Below are 19,054 nucleotides of genomic sequence, written 5' to 3' on the forward strand. Positions count from 1 at the left end.
GAGGCAGCGGCCAATCTTCCCCGATGCATCATGATGGAGTCATTCTCAAAATCTAATGGCTACAAAATTGAGTAAACATAGAACCAGTAAAGAAAAGATTTCTTCACACCATGTGAAGAGCACATCACTGTGGAAATTTTTGGGAGAAGCACAGCATTTTTTCCCACACTGATGACATCTCATGCTTGCAGACATCAGCTACAAAGTAAAAAATTCCTCCCCACGTATCAATGCCATAGAGCTGACTGTTGCAGGATGACCCCATTCTCCTCAGTGCCTTCCCACCCCATCCTTTGGAGCACAAAGCGCAACACTGCATTTGATGAAACAAGCCACTCATTAGGACTCACAAATTCTCCCCGTCACTCCTTGTAAGCACCTCGCTCCCAGTGGACACGCCGTTCTTTCAAATTCTGCCTTGTTTTCAAACACCTGAGCTATTTCTTTTCCAAACCCACTTTGTAAAACAAAAGCTGTTACACAGCCAGCAGTCCCTTTTCCTAACTCCAGTTTACCAAATTGTGATCTCTGTCAATGCTCAGTAAACCTGTAGCCCATTCCCAGAGTCATCTTTCTTGGTTTCATTTCGTCTTGCAGTTAAGCAAGAAGTCCCTTTCTGCTTGGTTTCCTGATAGATTCAGACGCTAGATTTCAGAGCCTGTAATTCTACCTCTCCCACTAGGCACTGACTCCTGAATATCGGCCACCCACCAAGTACCTTTATCCTACCAGGCATCAGCATCAGTCTCTACATGTGATAATAATAGTAGGTATTTGTAATGAGTGCTAACCCTGTGCCAGGCACGGGGGTAAGCGCTTCCATTATCTTGATTTTATCACTAGCATCCCTATTGTGCATAAGAGGGAACAGAGGTTCAATTACTTGTCTAAGGTTCAAAAGCAGACATGCTGAGTCCAGAAGCCACGCTCTGACCCCCTGGGGGACAGGTTATGTAAGCATTTGTTTCCAGCACGAACGTTCTGGACTTTGAAGAGCACCATTTGGAGTGAGGAGGGAAGAGGTGGGAAAAAAGGGAATAAAAATAAGGAAACGATAAAAAGTGGGCGGGTAGGAGTTGCTCGCGTCCGTCAGTCCGTCGGGCTTCGCTTTCCATTCCGACAGGTTTTCAGCCTTGCTGAAGGGCCCCTGTTCCTTCCCACGGGGAATGAAGCCCCGGCGGAGAACCTGCGCGTTCGCACAGCCCTGACCTCTGACCCGGCGCGAGCGCCGACGCGGAGCGATACAAAGTAGCCGGGTGGGGGGAAGGGCCCCCTGGAACCCTGCGGGCGGGTGGGGGTGGGGAAGGGCCCCCTGGAACCCTGCGCGCGGGTGGAGGGCCCCAGAAACAAGCCGCAAGAGGGCCGGCGGAAAGCGGGCTTTGTCGGTCGGGTCAAGACACCCAGGCCTCCGAGGAGGACGACGAAAGGGGCAGCACTGGAGCAGCTGCGCGTGCGGGAGAGGCCGCGGGCCCAACCGTGCCGCCCCGGGCGCAGCAGGAGCGCGGGGACCAGCAAAGGCCTGGCGCGTCCTCCAGCCTGGCCGGGTGGGCAGTTTGCTGAACTAGAGGGAGCTGAGGCTAAAAAGTCGGGGTTCAGGTTGGCGGCCCGCCTGGTCCAAGGCAGTGGCAGCCACTGAAAGATTTTGTACGGGCAGGCGGCAGGAGTGAGGCAGAATCTGCGGGGAGTTGAGCCAAAAGCGGAGTCCCATAGACGGCGAGCGGGACCGAGCAGAAGATGTTGGGGACTTTCTTCCAAGGACCGGGTGGGAAGCGTAAACGCGGGCAGCGCTGAGGAGGGGGCCGCGGGCCCCAGGGCACCGCGCGGGGGCGGGCTTGAGCGCGGGGGCAGCCTGAACCCTGGAAACAAAAATGCCCTTAAGTCGCGCACACGCACGCACACACACATGCACACACGCACACACACGCACGCACGCGCACGCACGCCGCCGAAAGCTCCTGCTGGGGGCTGCGGCCTGGCCTGAAGTGGGCCTTTGATTCAAGCCGAGCCTGTCGCGCAGAGCAGCTACAGCCACCCACTGTCCAGGCCGGTGACCCCGCGAGCAAACCAATCCGCCTGGTCCGTGCGCCCCGCCTCCCCCGCAGGGTCGGAGAGGAAGGTGGAAAAGTGTGGGCGCAGCCCCCGGCCGACCAGAGGGCATTTCTCATTCATTCCTCAGCCCCCGCCCGGTGCTCAGAAAGGGAGGGTGGCAGCTGGACAGCGCTCGGGCCACTCCCCCGGGCGGGTCGTGAAACCGCGGACACTTCGCACCTCGCCCCGCGCGGAAGCCCTCAGCCCGAGGCTCCTCCCCGCACTTACAAAAGCCCACCGCGCCGCAGGTGAGCTCAGTGGCCTGACAGCCCGGCGTCGGGGGACGTGCCGACTGGTGGCCTCGGGTCTCCACCGCGCTCCAGCCGCCGCCCGCCGCTCTCAGCAGGGCAGGGAGCCCCGCCGCCCAGCCCCGAGCCCGCCGCCCGCAGGATGGCCCCGCACCGCGCCCGCCGCGCCCCCGCGCCGCTGCTCTGCCTGGGTGAGTCCCGCAGCCGCCCAGGAGCGACCCGCGGCCCGCGCGTCATCCGTCACTGGACAGCTGGGGGGGCTTCCGCCGGCGGCAGGGTCCTTTCCAATGACGTCTCCCGTCGCGAGTCCGTCTTTCCCTCCCGTCGCGAGTCCGTCTTTCCCTCCCGTCGCGAGTCCGTCTTTCCCTCCCGTCGCGAGTCCGTCTTTCCCTCCCGTCGCGAGTCCGTCTTTCCCTCCCATCGCGAGTCCGTCTTTCCCTCCGGCCGCGAGTCCGTCTTTCCCTCCGGCCGCGGCGGGAAGGGGCAGGCCCGGGAGGAGGGGCGTCGGGGTAAGAAACGCTCCTCGCCGGCGCGGTGGCTGTCGGCGCGCGTGCCACGCGCGAGCTTCACAGCAGCGTCAGGCAGGAAGAAAAGCTGAACCGCTTTTTTGCTTTTTGCTTTTGTAAATGTGCTGCTCTAGGGATCAGAGGCCGGACGCGCGCCCCATCCCCAGTCCCGCCGCTTCGCAGGGCCGGGTGGGCAGGGGCGGGAGGGCAGACTGGCCTGGGGCAGGGTGGGCAGGGGATGGGCAGGGGGTGGGCAGGGGCGGGAGGACGGACTGGCCTGGGGCAGGGTGGGCAGGGGCGGGAGGGCAGGCTGGCCTGGGGCGGGGTGGGCAGGGGATGGGCAGGGGGTGGGCAGGGGCGGGAGGACGGACTGGCCTGGGGCAGGGTGGGCAGGGGCGGGAGGGCAGGCTGGCCTGGCCGGGCCCTTTAGAAAGACGCGCTTTCCCTCCTCCTCCCCTCGCGGGTGAGCCGGGCGCGGGCGGGCCGTGGCCGCTGGCGGCCCCAGGAGCTCCCGCCCGCCGCCGGAGCCCGAGGGGCGCCGCCCCGAGCCCTCGCCCCGCACCGGCCGTCGCCGTCTGTCCCGCGCTCGGTGGCCGGCGGCTGGTCCCGCGCGTTTCGCTGGCGCGCAGCCCGCAGCCGCTGAGTGCGCTTCAGAGCCTGTGAGCGCTCCGCGAGATGACTGAGTGCTAGCTGGCAGGCCGAAAGGGAAAAATCTAACGTAAGCTTTCTTAATTCCCTAAACCTCAAGAGGAATGTGGAACCGCACATGAAAATTTACAGAAGGAAATAAAACTGGCGCGTCTCGCATTCTTTCTGCACTTGCAATGAGGCGAGTTCCCCACCTCCCTGCCTCCCTTGCAGGACGTGACAGTTAAGCCATGTCGACACGCCTTCTCTGGGGGTTGAGAGACCTAGTGCAATGCGCACTGTGCGCAGCGGAGCGTGCCCCAGGTCAGGCACCTAAGTGGAAACCGAATGTCTGGTTTCTACCGAAACTGCGCTGAGGAACTGGTGGAGGGCTCCCTCAGCCAGTAACGCGGCTTTGCTGTCCTTGCTCTTAAGTCTCTGTGGCAATAATAAAATCGGAAAGGTGACAGTCTTCCTAGAGTTAGGAATTAACCTAGAGGTCAAAATGGCTCAGCGCCCCCCCCAAGGTCGCGTCGGAACAATGCAAGTGTCTGTCCTGAGACACTCGCTGAGTGTTCTAATTTGAGGCAGCCGGAGCCTATGAATAACCTGCTGCTACCCACCTGTGTTGTGTGTGTGTTGTCATGAAAGTGCTTAACTTCTTTATTGCATTACTTAATTGTAGGTCACTTATTTCGTCAGCTGCCAAGCCCATTTCCAAATGAGCTAGGTCAGTTTCTGTTTTCCCAGGGTGCTCAGATATTTCTGTGCCACTAGGAAAGTTCCTGTTTGAAGCTGTGTCCCATCCGCTCGCTTTAGGCAGGTGTGCAAGTCCAGTGGTTCTGCTCTGCAGCACCTGGAGAAAGGGAGGCCATCTGCTAATTCCGAAATTGCCGTTGCCCCCCCCCCCCCACAAAAGATTATAGAACAATGCTTTTCCCAAATGGCTATCCTCATTTATTTTACATTTCAGCAAACATTTATTATTGCCTTCTTGTGGAATTTATATGTCTTCATGACTGTGGAAAAAATATAGACATCTTCAGTTCGACCCTCTGCCTCTAACACATGGAGGTTTAAATTGTTACACACTCACAATCATTTGGTTATTTTTAAATTTTATAAATTTAATATTTTATTTATTTAATATTGATGTTCTTACTTTACATGTTGGAAACTATGACGGAAGCTCTCACAGAAAAGCAGGGCTAAACTAGGCAAGTTCACACCTGAGTGTGCCAGCACTTTTGGCTTGCTGAGCATAAGTAAAAGGGTGGAGATTCCCCCCATTTGATAACACATTTATAAATAATCAATGATTTTAGAGCTGAATGATCATTTCTAGTCTTATGATTGTACCAGAGTGAAGAAGAGACATTTTTATTTTGAGCTCAGCAATTAATGCTTAGGGGCTCTTGATTTAAAATCAAGCATTTTCATTGATACCCAAATGGGCTTTTCAACATATCCCTGAATGACATCTCCAAGACAATGTATCTTTACCTCATTGCACAGTGACAGAGAATTGAGCAGAATAAACTTTTTTTTTTTTTTTTAAATATGAGAAGCACGGATCTCGGTGAGACATTGGCTCACCTCAGATCTTTTCTGTTGACCTGAGAGTTCATGGGCTGCCTGAATGTTAGCACAGCCGGGATGACACAGCATAGGCAGAAAACGTGACGACAGGCCTCTCCTGTCTGGGTGTTGACCTAGGTCCCCTAGCTGCCTCCACATTGTCTTGCCATATGAACGACCTGAGTAATTGGGGTGTGTGGTTCTGCACTGGGGGCCAAATCCAGGAGCTGGGAAGGGAGCTAACAGTTACCAAATGCCTACTGTGTGCCAAAGCCGTGGTGTGGTAGGTGCTTTACACGTATCATCTCATTTACTTCTTAAGGTAACTGTATGAGATTGGTATGATTAGCCCAGTTTCACAAATGAAGAAACTAAGGCTCAAGAAAGAAACTAGAGTAAGTGCTGAGCGTAAATGTCTTCTGTCCATTCTTGCCCAAGAGTCTCCCATTTCCTGGTTAATGGTCACTCAAAAGATGCAAATGCCATGTAAGAAATTCTCTTCAAAGAGACTATAAATTAAGGTGTGGTTTCCTCATCTGTAAATCTTCATTCTGAATACAGGCCTATGCAAATTGTCTAATTAATATGGTTGTAATTTCTGCTGGGAATATTCCTTGGGAAGACAATGGTAAGACTCCCCAAAGCTGCAATAGGAGGGATCCTTGAGGAGGAGCATCCTGAGAGCCATTGCCTTGGCAGGGCAATTCTGGAAGCTTTAGAAAAAATGAAGTAATGTGGCAGACTCAGTGTCCTCTGGCGATGTGTTGTGAAAGACTGGATGTGTAGTGACAGGGCAAATAAAAATTCAGTGACGTTCTAGGTTAAAGTAATGGTTTCATTAACTGGGATACTACCTATAATATGCAAGACTGTTTGATAATTGTCCAGAAAAAATCTTAACCCTTAACTTTTTAGGACAAAATCCTGAATTTTAAATTTAAGACATGAAAGTGAGTTAAACCCAAATCCTCTTGAAAATCCTCCAGGTGAGGGAAAAAGCCACACACACACACACACACACACACACACGCACACACGTCAAACTTTATAGTTTTGAATCAAGAGATATAGATAGTGTATAGAATACAGGTTTCACACCCCAGTTTTTTACTTTGATATTTTCAGAAAGATTTATTCCCTTGTGAACCTCAGTTTTCTCATCTGTAGAATGGAGATCATAATAACTATGTTGTCAGGTTATTGTATGTGGATTTAATAAATTGGATGATATTAGAAAATAATAAAAAGCATTTAAAATTAGAGCTATTATCATCATCATCATCATCAAGTGCTTTCTTACAAAATACCTCATTTAATCCCTATAATAACTCCCTTTTAACCAGGAAAGGTGTTATGATTTGCATTTTACAAATGAGAAAACAGACTTGAAAGAAGTGCTGTCCCCCGCGTAAGCTTCATGTTTGAATGTGCCGACCCTCTGCTGTGGATGCCCCCAGCTCACTCTTCACTTTTGGGGAAGTTCCACTCCTTCTTTAAGACTGCAAAGAAGTGCCAAGCTTCCTCTGATAACTGCCTCCACCTTGCTTCTTGCACCACTCAAAAGCAAATGTGCATGCTACCCTGGCAAGGGAGAGCCCATGGCCAGACGGTGGCTGCCCCCGGCCACGCTTACCCATTGCACTCCCGTGGGCTGACTCCTGCCATCTCCCCAAATGGGGAAGCTCGACCGCATAATTTGTGGCGGTGGGGGGCTGTGTTTGCACTCTCCCCTGGCAAAATAATAATAATAATGATATAAAACAACATAAAAATAAATAAATGTGCAGCCTGCGCCTCTCGTGTTCCTGCGGACCTGCCCTTTACAGGGCACACTGTGATCTAGCCCTGTCTCTCCCTCCTGGTGCTGTGGTCATCTTTTTTTCATTCACATTGTGATAGTCTACTATTAAACACACAGTCAGCGGGTGATTAGGCTGATCTTTTACAATGCTTACCTCTATGTTTTCACTCATCCAGCTGTTCTTTGAAAATGTGTTTGAGAAGCTAAATATTTTAAGACTAAACAATAGCTCTTGAAAATTCAATTTTGTTGTTTCTGATAAAACCTAATAATCATTCTTCCTTCTTTTCCCATTTCTCTCTCTTAATACAGTCTCCATTCACTGAGGATGTGCCTAACAAGATTTAAGCATATTTTAAATTACACACACTGTGTGTGTGTGAGAGAGAGATTGAGCAGTGATATAACTGAATGATGGATAGTCAGTAAAGAAAGAAAAGTATTGTTTTAGAAATGAAAGGAACCTTAGAGTCATCTACTCTAAATTCCACCCCCCTCTCTAACCTACTCCATTCCTAGGTTTCTGTTTTCAGAGATAAGGAAACTCAACTGCAAGGAAATAAAATTAGTATCTGAGCCAGAACTGGACTCCATGCCTCATGGGTGTAATGCAGGGATTTTTGGCCTTGGCTGTATGTACATTATGGGCTGGATAATCCTTTGCTGTGAGCCTTCCTATGAATTGCAGGGTGTTTGGCAGGCATCCCTGCCTTCTACCCACTAGATGTCAGTAGCACCCCGCCCCCTCAAGTTGGTACAACCAAAAATGTCTCCAGACATTGCCAAATGGCCCTGGCTGACAAAATTTCTTTGGGTTGAGAACCAGTAGCCTAATGTGTTTTCCATTCCTATAATACATTGGCACTCATAATTCACAGTTTGAATAATCTATGCTTAAGTTACCAAGACAAATAATATTAATGGTAAACTGGATGTAAATATAAAACCAATTCTAGTGTTAAAAAAATTAACTTAGCGAATTTTTATTGCAGATTTTAGCATCATTGGCCCTGAATAATGAAGAATCTTATTTGTGATGGAGTCACTCATACTTTCTTCTTATACGATTGCCTTGCTGACTTCCGCACGCCTCCTTTTAGAATTCTGACCTATTGGCTCCCACAGCACTGACCTTTCTTTTTTCCTCCGATTTCCTTGGCCATTTCTGCTCACTCCTTATCACCTGCTTCCCAGAGTCCTGTTATTTTCTATTCCGTGCCGTTTCCCTTGGAACGTTGGAACGGCTCGAGTGCCTTTCAAGGCCGTATTCCCTCATATGACTTTCAGATGGGCTCCACCAACTCCATTCTTACTCTTTTACTTGAGATCTGTATCCCCAAGGGCCTCATAAAAATAAATGGGCGATATATGAACTACAGCCTCAAACCCCGTCACTCGTTATTTCCTCCATTCGCGTCTGCCAGCTGCAAGTGCCACCGCACACCTGCTGCTCTGCCTGTTTTCTACTCTTAGTGGCACCACCCTCCTTGGTGTTTCTCGCCAGACTCTTGGCAGCATCTCTGCCTTCTCTCCTTTCCTCTCCATCCCCGGGTGTCTGGCCCATTCACTCTGCTGAGGACAGGAGCTGTATCTTTTACATCACTTTTCCTTTTAGCATCTTGTTCAGTACCTTGCATAACAGAAAAAGCCTCAACAGATATTTATTGAACAAATATAATCTCAGACGTGTAGGTAAAAATAAGTATAGACTAAGCTGCTCTCCTTTTCATTCATTGACGCAGCTGTTCTCCCCATCCTCGCATTATACTACAGATGCATAGGTGCTTCTCACTGAAGTTGAAGTCTCCAATTTAACCAAAAGTATCTTTTCAAAAAATAAAATTTTTTTAGCAGCTTTAAATGTGCTAGGCGTGTTACGCACTTTTGCTGAATGAAAAGCAATTAGCTTTGAGCTTTGAAAATTACCTTTGTGTACTCATTTTCCCTCTCTTTTTCTCTCTTACTGATTAAAACTCTGTTCTTTCGCAAATTCATTTTTGGCAATAGGCCTTTATAAAGAATGCACGCGACGATAGTATGTTTCTAAAAATGCCATTACGTAGACAAAGCTTCAGGCCGCACACAGTATGACCAGAATGAAAAGAATGCAGATGGAAAACACTCATAATCTAGGCGGTTGCCCTTTTAGGAGATGGTTCTTCCGAAACAATAATGTAATAGTAATTAAAATTTCTGGATTGGATCTATAGGGGTAGGTGTGAGAAGCAAGATGGAAGTGAGGAATGGTAAAACATGTTTCAGAAAGACCCTCCCGTACAACATTATGTTGAAGAAAAACTTATATTTCCAATAAAACATTGGAAATGATACTCTAGGGGTGAATCTTTGGCTTTTAGGGGATGCAAGTCCCGTATCAGGAGCTCTAAGTCAAAAGATTCCAAACACTCAGATTAATAGCATTGTACCCTTTACACAGGGTTGATATGCACCCTCCTGCATTGTGAGAACATTTCTATCATGAACAAGATACGTCTTTAAGTCTATTTTAGGGTAAAATAAACGATACCCTTATATTTTGACACATTGGTTCTTGATTTGAATAGCTTTAAGTATAGTATTGCATGATAACTGAAATATGAGCACTCTGAAGTGTGATTTAGAAATTACTACCAAGATTGAAGAATATAATGGCTGTGCATTGAAAAACATGGCCTAGTACATCTTTTCTTACCCCTTGACAAGGAGGGTCCTATGGCTATTTTAATGTCAAAATTAAAATAAATACTTATTTGTAACCATTATTATATCAACTTCTGGTTTCATCCTATTTTAACTCAAATAGTTATAATTGGTTTTTACATTTTGTTTTTAATGAAGCTTAGTTAAAAGGGTAACACTGAAAAACTGTAGGAAGACAATGATTGCTGCTGACAGAGGCAGGGTGATTTATCAAGATGTGAAAAGGAGGGTGTGACTAGGAGTCCTGACAGTAGTTTTTCACATTACGCAATGTGATAAAGATTTTACAGCTGTTTTAACCAAGGTGCACTCTAATAGCGGGGGGTCATCTAAAACAAAAGGCATGTGGGAATGGTGGGGGCATATTCACTCCTTCAAAGGGTCCAAGACCTAACCTGCCTCCTGTGTTACAGACAGATGCTAATGGAACAGACTGCTGTGGAAGAAGTTGCTTTTCAGGAGAGTCGTTTTATCCCTGAAAATCACGATATATTTTGCTGACTTGGCTTGGTAGGCCAGTCGCCAAGTCCCTGCTTCCTTCTAGATGAGCCCCTCAGTGTGGCCAAAAAAAAAAAGCAAGGTCAAAAGAAACCAAGTGTAGTAGAAGGATAGGCTTGCCATTTGGCATTCCTCCTGCTTTGGGGCAAGCCCCTTAGTGCCCCAGGGCCCGGAACATTCAGTGCTACCCTCATTCAGGTGATGGCACTCAACCTCTCCCACGCGTGCGGTCCCCAGTATTGTGCAAGGGTGTAGGCCAGGTCCTGACTCACAGGGTAGAGGTGGTTTGTATCCTGTGAGTCACCCGCACCACTTCCTGCTGGCACATGAGAGATCTCACTGAGACACAGTCTCTGAGAGGTGAAGGCAGAGAGATGGATAGGCGAGCTTCAGGACCCTAAAATCCATCTGGAAATTTGACAGGAAAAAAATGGCCTCTAAAGGGATCTTGATCTTCATAGTAGTATTGGAATAGAAGTTTCACCAGCCAATTTTGAGTTTACAAATCATTTACCCCATGTCACCTTGTGCAGAATTCTTTGTGTCTTAGCTACCTGTGTGAATTTGCCACTAGGTCTGTCTTCTGACACACCGGCACTATTCCAAGTCTTTAGTATCATAGCAAATTATTTTTCTTAGCAGGACCCATGGTCAAAGATCCAAACTCAAGTATAATACTTGCAGTTGAATCTTAGAGAGATCATTATGTCTAAATAACACTAAAGTCATGAAAAAAACTGAAAGATTAAAGAAATATGTGGATATGACTTTAGCATCTATTCCTTCCCTGTATGACTTTAAAGTAGTGAGTAGAGGTTCTTGAGGGTGACAGGGCAGCAGACATCAGACTCCCCCACGGTGGGGTTTCTCAGTTTTTGATCACCGCCGCCGATTCATCTGCCCCAGTCCAAGGGCTGGGGCAGAGGTGAGGCGGAGGGAGGCTTGTGCAGGTGGACACATGGTTGAGAACCAGTTTTGCTCTCTTGTTGGTTACATACATCCACGATGGAACTGGAGTCTGAGCACTTTCTTTTGAGAGCAGCACTTAAAATTATTTACAACTTCATCTGTAAAATACCCGGATATTGGATTAATACAGTGAGTCTCACAGAAACCATCCTGAGCGATGGACTATGTCCAAGGGAGTGTCGCAGGTTAGGAGAGCCCGGTTTTTGTGGAGGCACGCCCTGCGCTGAACATTCTTTAATTCACAAAGACAAATATTTCACCCGTGGCCTGACCAACTGGAACAAAGTTTCCAACAGTGGAAAAACTAACAACTGCTAAAATCCTTAAAAAAAAAAAAGACTGAGAAGCAACACCCCAAAACAATTACCTGGATTCCAAATAGCCACAGGTGGCAGCTAGAAGCAGTTCTGAACAGGAGAGGCTAGTTTCTGATTTCTGCAAAAGATGAAATGAGACTCAAATGTGCATTTGCACACTGGACCTGGCTGGCCCTTTCTTGGTGGGAGAATTGGTAATGTTGCCTCCAAAAGACCCCTCAGGTGAAGAAACATGAAGGGATAGCAGGGTCAAAGACGTAAGGACACTTGTCTAGAACTCCAGTTTGTGTTGAGCAGACTGTATAACCTAAAGGGTTTAATTCTTCAGTCGTCAAAGTGCATGGAAAAATTATACAGAGAAGTAGAACAGAATTGACTTGGGTGAGATTCTACTTCATTCTCCATGAAAAACGATGCGGACAAAGTAATCCTTTTTTCATCTCTGTTCCACTGACAACAAAATCCAAACTTTAGCCTTTTTAAAAAAATTTATTTAAGAAAGATGATTTTTTTTCTATAAGAGTAATTGAAGTAGCATTTATATTGTTGTAGAAATACAGAAGGGGGAGGAGCTAGTTCTAAACTTCAAAAATCATTTTAAAATCATTGAAAGATTCTGAGATTTGATGACAAAAGGTTTATTATCTTCCATGGTCACTGGGTAATTGGTCTTAGACAACATTTAAATTAACTGCACTGAGGTTGTTTGAGGCTAATAACCACTTCACAGGATTGTTACAAGTGTCAAGTTTGAAACATGAAATTACAAACTATGATGCTGATGCGAAGAATATGCAATTTGCTTAACGAATACACACCTCCTCTGAGAAAAATAAAATAAAGTCATTTATTACATGGGTTAAATCATCATTTAAAATGCCAATTTACAGAGATGTATAATCTTGGTACAGACCAGGAGAGGGCACTACCCACGTATACTGCTAACACTGGAGGCTCGATGTTGAGTGTCAGGGGCCGTTTGGGGGATCTCAATGGCATTTCAGAAAAATATCATTTCCTTCAATTCTCCCAGAAGCTCTAAGGGAGGGAAATAACTCACATAGCTCAAGTTTTCCCCCAGGATTGCCTTTTCCTCATACTTCGTTGCCTCCCTTTGGGGTTAAATCATCTGCTTCAATGACATTTGCACAGGCCTGTGCCCTGTGGTATCTGTCACACTGAGGCATTGTGGTCTGCTCCCAAATTCTCGAAGTGGCTCGTTCACAACAATACCAGGTACCCCTAGGAAAGCCGCTTAAACTCTTTATGTTTCCGTTTTCTCATGTGTCTAGTAGCAACGATAGTGTCTTCCTCCTAGAGAGAGAAGGGGGGAAGTGAGGTGATGTGGACCAGGCGGAGGGAGCCGTGCCTGCAAAGGGCGGGTGTTCAAGACGGGCCACCGCGATTTCTATTTCTATTTCGATAACAACTATTCCTATAGAATGGAAAGAGCGGCTGAAGTACAAATACCTGGCTGAGATTAAACTCTCTTCAGGAAATATCTATGCAGTTAAAAGCATTGATCCGATGCTTTCTACGCAGTTAAGAAACTACTTGAGTCACGTGCTGCCGGTTTTCCAATATTTGTCTTTTCACTGGCGACACGTGGTGAAAGGCCGCGCCAGGATGCCCCCTGGGCTGGCAGAAACTGCATTCTCGGGCTCCGTGTCTGCGTGTTCATTCCGTGTTAGATAAGATGTATTTAGACTTTGCTTAGATTACATTTTACAATGCAAGGAGTAATTCGGAATTTAGGCACTTAATTCAACAACAATGTGTCTTAGGTTGAGAGTCCTGTATAGTTGTTACCGTAAGTAGAACCTAATTCTCATTCGAAGCCTTCTTTTGTGATAGGTTCTCCCTTGGAGCATTGCTTCGAGCATAACATGGAATAAAACACTGGAAATGCTACAATTTTTGAATTTCTAAGCTTCTTTGGATATCAAACTTCAAAATCAGGTCTTTGAAAAGGTTCCTGTGAAACATTTAAAGCAGGTTAAATCTATAACTTGCTAGTGTAATGCGAAGGCTTTGACCCTTGGACCTAAGAGCTGGGGGTTCATTTTCAATTACATGCTTGTTTCCATGAATTATTTTCTTTTATGGTGTCCATGCATCCAATTCTTGAAATAATTAAAACAACTCTATGAATATTGCATTTATGTGGAAATCTGACCAAGCTTTCTTTCCCTGAAGCATTAATCACATATTTGATTTTTTCCATAAACAGGTTTTCATCTCTTACAAGCAGTTCTCGGCACCACTGTGATTCCTTCATGCATCCCAGGAGAGTCTGACAACAACTGCACAGCTTTAGGTAAACCCAGCTCTGTCCGGAGGGCTTCAAGGGATCACACATTGTTAACAGAAATGTAAACGCAAAGACTATAAATACAGGGCAGTGGGGAAAAAGCAGGGGGGGGGATAGCTACTGTGTCAACAAAAGAATTTTTAACCCCCTTATGACCTAGCGACCTGGAACACATATATAAAGAAGTAACTGGGGGCAGAGGGACTGTGCACCTAGTCATATGGAGAAATTTGGTCTTAGAGAGGTAAGAAACAAGAAAGCCAGATCCCCTGACGCTTTGCTGGGAAACCATCGTTACAGGCTGGATCCCAGGCAAAGCAGGAAATTGAAGCTTTGTACACGGGAGATAGTCAGTGTATTTTTGTTGTTATTTTTGTAAGAGGAACAAGGGATGTCCTGTCTTTTTAGCCGCAGCGTTCGTTTAGAAACATTTATGGGGTACTTTACTACATGCCACATGTGGTGTTCAGGCAAAGAAAAACGAAGATGAGGCATGCACAGTCTTTCTCCCTCGACGACCCCGGAGGACTCTGGCTGTGGGTTCAACAGAGGCCTGCTTTATATTTAGTCAAGAGCTGTTGAGTCGTGGAGTCAAGGGTTATCCGGAGCTATTGAGACAAGGGTCATTTATGCCGAGGAACCAAGCTATTTTCCAAAACAACTTCACCATGTTTCTTGTCTGCCTTCATCACTGGGCTCTCTAGAGGTTTAGTCTGCCTCCCTGGCCCTGTTTTTGGTCATTTGAACTATTGCAATCAAGATGCTATTTTAAAAAATAATTTCATAAGCATTCTTCACACTTTAGTAACTGAAACATTCTAAAGTGAATTTTGCATGTAAGTTGCAACACTATTTCTAACAAGGTTCCTATTTTCACTGTTGCATTTTTGCCTAACTGAGGCCTTTGTAACTCAGGGTTTACCCAGTTCATGTTTGGGTCTCATTGTTAGAGACGTAGGGAAGCTTGATTTCTTTGACGGTAACCTCAAAAATTCTGGAATGCACATCAAAATAAGACTTACTAGCTTAAAAGCCACTATAGAATTAAGATCTTTTTAATTAATGTATTAAGCTTACAATTACTTTGGAATAATGAATTTCAGAATTATTTTGATATTTGAAAAAAAAAATAGGCAAAATTTGGCTTAGTGAATAACTGTGGAGGGTAATGATTTTGTGTGTGTGTATGTTTGTGTGTATGCCCTAAACTTACCTTTTCTACTTTTAAGTGTTGTCTTTTGAGAATTAAATCCCCAGGTTTGTCTGGCTTAGTCTGTTGGACACTTTCTTTTGGGCTCAGGTGTTTGTCTATTGTTTAGGGAGTGTGATAACTAGAGTGACTTTGTACTCCTGCAAATTCTTCTCTACTGATCAGTACCTGACCTGCTTTGTTACAATAGATCAGTGGTTACTATTATGAAAGAATGATTAATGTTTCAAAGAAGGTAACAGAATATATTCAACTTTCCATTTTCTTCACAGTTCAGACAGAGAACTATCCACGTGTGGCTCAAACAGCAATAACGCAGTGTAACTCTGACATGAATGGCTACTGTTTGCATGGAGAGTGCATCTTCCTGGTGGACATGAATGAAGAATACTGCAAGTAATGTCCCCAAAAGAACAAACAAGTTTTTTTAAACCTGTATTTCTTTATTGTTTGAAGGTACTCTCTATTTCCACAGGGAGCAGTTTATATGTACTATGAGCATACAGTTTATATGTACTATTAAAAACTTTATTAAGTGAGTGTTTTAAAATTAGGCAGCAAATAGTAGCTATCATATTGTACAGATACTTCAGGGATACAGATTGGGGAGGGCTTCAGATGCTTCCCTCTCACTCCTGCCACACAAGCAGCTCAAATTTTAATCTTTTTACTGCTCTTACATATATCAGCCACTGTTTTAGGAGCTGATTCCACTGATACAGACAAAAAGCACTTCAAACCTAAAAATCGAATGAAACGCTATTCTAGACTGGCAGCACCCCGGCAGCTGAACGGGACTGGCGTTTTCACACCCCACTTTCACCTGAGAGCAGGTGGAGCTCTTTGTATCACTGTTGGCCTAGTTCCAGGCCAGCCTTTGAATTCATCTTTACAACTTTCGGCAACCCTTGTTGATTTCGTGCATTATAGTGCGAGATTAGTTCTTACAAAAATAAGTTGTAACCGTGATTTTAAAAAATTAATTGGTCTTTCTCTTGCATTTTCCTTTAGGTGTGAGTTGGGCTATGCCGGCGTCCGATGTGAGCACTTCTACTTAACGGTCCAACAACCCTTGAGCAAAGAGTACGTGGCTCTGACCGTGATCCTCGCTCTCTTAGTCGTTCTCCTATGTGCGGGTTCCGTCTACTACTTCTGGAGATGGTAAGCCAGCGGTTTTTTTACACTCTTTCTAGAAATTACTTTTATACAGTACAGATTTTAAACTGGGTAAAAATATGGACAAAGCATTCTTTAGAGGGATAACATAGACTCTGCACTGATTTTATTTATAAAGAAGGTTTAGTGGCAGGGCATCTGGATCTGACTATGTTATCGGCTCTGTTACTTATTACCTACGTGACCTTACGCAGGTCAGACTTGGGAGTATCAGTTCTTTATAAAATACAGATAGAAATCCTTATCCTACGTTAATTACAGGATTAAATATGATAACACGTGAAAGCGAGCCATCGCCGTGATGCCAGTGTTACAGTTGGTGACTTGTATTTAATTTATTGGGTCAAGTTTTGTATTTGGTAAAGCACAGCCTTGTAAATGAATGACCCCAGAAATGTAAGGATCTTAGAATGTAAGGCAGACTACTAGGAAGGAGCTTCCAGACAATCATAAAAGCCTACTTTAAAAAAATAGTTCAGGTCAGTCCCCCAAACAGCCACACCGTCCTCAGGCACGATGCCATGCCTTCAGGCGCGGGACCGGGACGGGGGCCGTGTGAATTAGCTCATAAAACCTGCTTGTAAAATGTCCCATGAAATTCTTCTTACTTTGGACCTGTTACAAATTGTTGGGTATACATTGGAATGATTTTTTCCTGAAAGTAGCGCACTTCTACTCCTGAAGGTCTGGAAGTGTGCTCCTTTCGTGAGACTGAATTTATTTTGCCCGTTTGATTTTGAGCACTCATCCATATTAGCAATGCCTCCCTAGTCATGGTCTCAGAACTGGGTGGGATTGAACCGAAGGACACCCGCCAGGTCTCCGACCGCAGGCCTCTCCCGCATCCAGGAGGGAGCGTGAGGCCCGGCGCGAACGGACGCGCCCCGCGGTGGGCGAGCGCGGAGCGAGCGCACGAAGGCTTCGTGATTCCCCCTCCCGCTGCGCACGGCCGCGCGCGCCTCGGCCCCAGCGGGGGACCCGGGCTGCTGGGGCAGTGCGACCGGGCCAGCGGGCCATGCGGGCCCGCAGGTCTGTGAGCCCCCCGGGGACCCGGCCGGGTGACGCGGCCCGCCTGCGCTTCACGCTCCTCCTCCATAGACCGCAGAGGGCAGCGGGGAGGGGGCCGGGGGGCGCCGCACGCAGCGGGTCACGGCGCCAGGACGCGGCCGGGCACCTGCTTCCAACCAGCGCCCCATAAGGCCCGGTCATCTTCATTTTGTCCGTGATAGCATCGTATCACGTGAGGGGCAGGATGCGCCGCGATACTCAGAATACCAGTTCCTTAGTGGGTAGGTCGAAAGGAAGGGAAGGGGGGGAGAGAGAGAAGGGGCAGGGAGGGAGGAGGGAGGGGGGAGGGAGGGGGGAGGGAGGGGGGAGGGAGGGGGGAGGGAGGGGGGAGGGAGGGAAGGAAGGAGGGAAGGAAGGAGGGAGGGAGGGAGGGAGGGAAGGAAGGAGGGAAGGAAGGAGGGAGGGAGGAAGGAGGGAGGGGGGAGGGGGGGAGGGGGGAGGGAGGGAGGAAGGAAGGAGGGAGGGAGGGAGGGAGGGAGGAAGGAGGGAGGGAGGAAGGAGGGAGGGAGGGGGGAGGGAGGGAGGGAGGGAAGGAAGGAGGGAGGGAGGGAGGGAGGAAGGAGGGAGGGAGGAAGGAGGGAGGGAGGGGGGAGGGAGGGAGGGGGGAAGGAGGGAGGGAGGAAGGAGGGAGGGAGGGAGGGAGGGAGGAAGGAGGGAGGGAGGAAGGAGGGAGGGAGGGGGGAGGGAGGGAGGGGGGAGGGAGGGAGGGAGGGAAGGAAGGAGGGAGGGAGGGAGGGAGGGAGGGAGGGGGGAGGGAGGGAGGAAGGAAGGAAGGAAGGAAGGAAGGAAGGAGGGAGGAAGGAGGGAGGGGGGAGGGGGGAGGGAAGGAAGGAGGGAAGGAAGGAGGGAGGGAGGGAGGAAGGAGGGAGGGAGGGAGGAAGGAGGGGGGGAGGGAGGGAGGGAGGGAGGGAGGAAGGAGGGAGGAGGGAGGGAGGGAGGGGGGAGGGAGGGGGGAGGGAGGGAAGGAGGGAGGGAGGGAGGAAGGAGGGAGGGAGGAAGGAGGGAGGAAGGAGGGAGGGAGGGAGGGAGGGAAGGAAGGAGGGAAGGAAGGAGGGAGGGAGGGAGGAAGGAGGGAGGGAGGGAGGGAGGGAAGGAGGAGGGAGGGAGGGGGGAGGGAGGGGGGAAGGAGGGAGGGGGGAGGGAGGGAGGGAGGAGGAAGGGGGGAAGGAGGGAGGGGGGAAGGAGGGAGGGAGGGAGGGAGGGAGGAAGGAAGGCCGGCCCCAAATGAGGCTTAAATGTGGTCACAAGCTCCTGGAATTTTACAATTTTCATGTTAAGGCCTCTGGGGACTCCTTTAATCATGTTTCACAATTTTCTTCCCCCCAAATTTTAAGGTTTTTTTTTCCCTCCTCCCCCAAAATTGTTTGACCACAGACTGTCACTCCCTCTGCCTCCCTTTTCTCAGTCCAGCCTAAACCTGTTCACCTTTGTCATTCTGGAATCACCTTTTGCGTCCATACGCTTGTTCCTTTTGTTAACATACTTCTTTCTCATTACTGTTAATTACGGGACTAACAGTTTCATTCATTTCTGAATATTTCTAGGTACAGAAATCAAAAAAGTGAGAAGTCAAGAAAGGAGTATGAGAGGGTGACCTCGGGGGACCTGGCGTTGCCACAGGTCTGAGCGGTGCCATCAGGCTCATGGGCTGGGAGGCACAGCCAGCCTGCTTACGTTGATATTCCTATTTTATTAATAATATTTATGTTGGGTCAAGTGTTAAGTTGACATTGTATGTTTTTAATATACTTGGAAACTTCTGTATTTTTGTTTTATTTTTGACAGACTGTGTAATGTACACAAACTAATATAGAAATAAAATAGGTATTATTTTTTTTCTTGAGCTAAATGCTTTATTGGAAGCTACAAAGCTTCTTTGCCTACCAAATAGGTTGCTCAGGAAGTATCAGCAAATGACAGATTTCTGTAAGCTCAACCATATGGTCAAATCAATTTA

At 47.6% G+C, this 19,054-nt stretch overlaps 1 protein-coding gene across 1 annotated transcript; it reads left to right on the top strand.

Annotated features, from left to right (window-relative positions):
- Window positions 1-1,957: 1,957 nt before the first annotated feature.
- Window positions 1,958-18,723, top strand: EREG (epiregulin; the record flags this gene model as incomplete). The annotated part of the gene is made up of 5 exons (XM_081145355.1): window positions 1,958-2,527; window positions 13,563-13,649; window positions 15,126-15,249; window positions 15,865-16,014; window positions 18,642-18,723. The coding sequence occupies exons 1-5, from the start codon at window positions 2,479-2,481 to the stop codon at window positions 18,721-18,723; spliced, it is 492 nt and encodes a 163-aa protein (XP_081001481.1). The 5' UTR covers window positions 1,958-2,478.
- Window positions 18,724-19,054: the final 331 nt, after the last annotated feature.

This window comes from Miniopterus schreibersii, assembly GCF_964146895.1.
Source record: "Miniopterus schreibersii genome assembly, chromosome: 1".
NCBI classification, from domain to species: domain Eukaryota; kingdom Metazoa; phylum Chordata; class Mammalia; order Chiroptera; family Miniopteridae; genus Miniopterus; species Miniopterus schreibersii.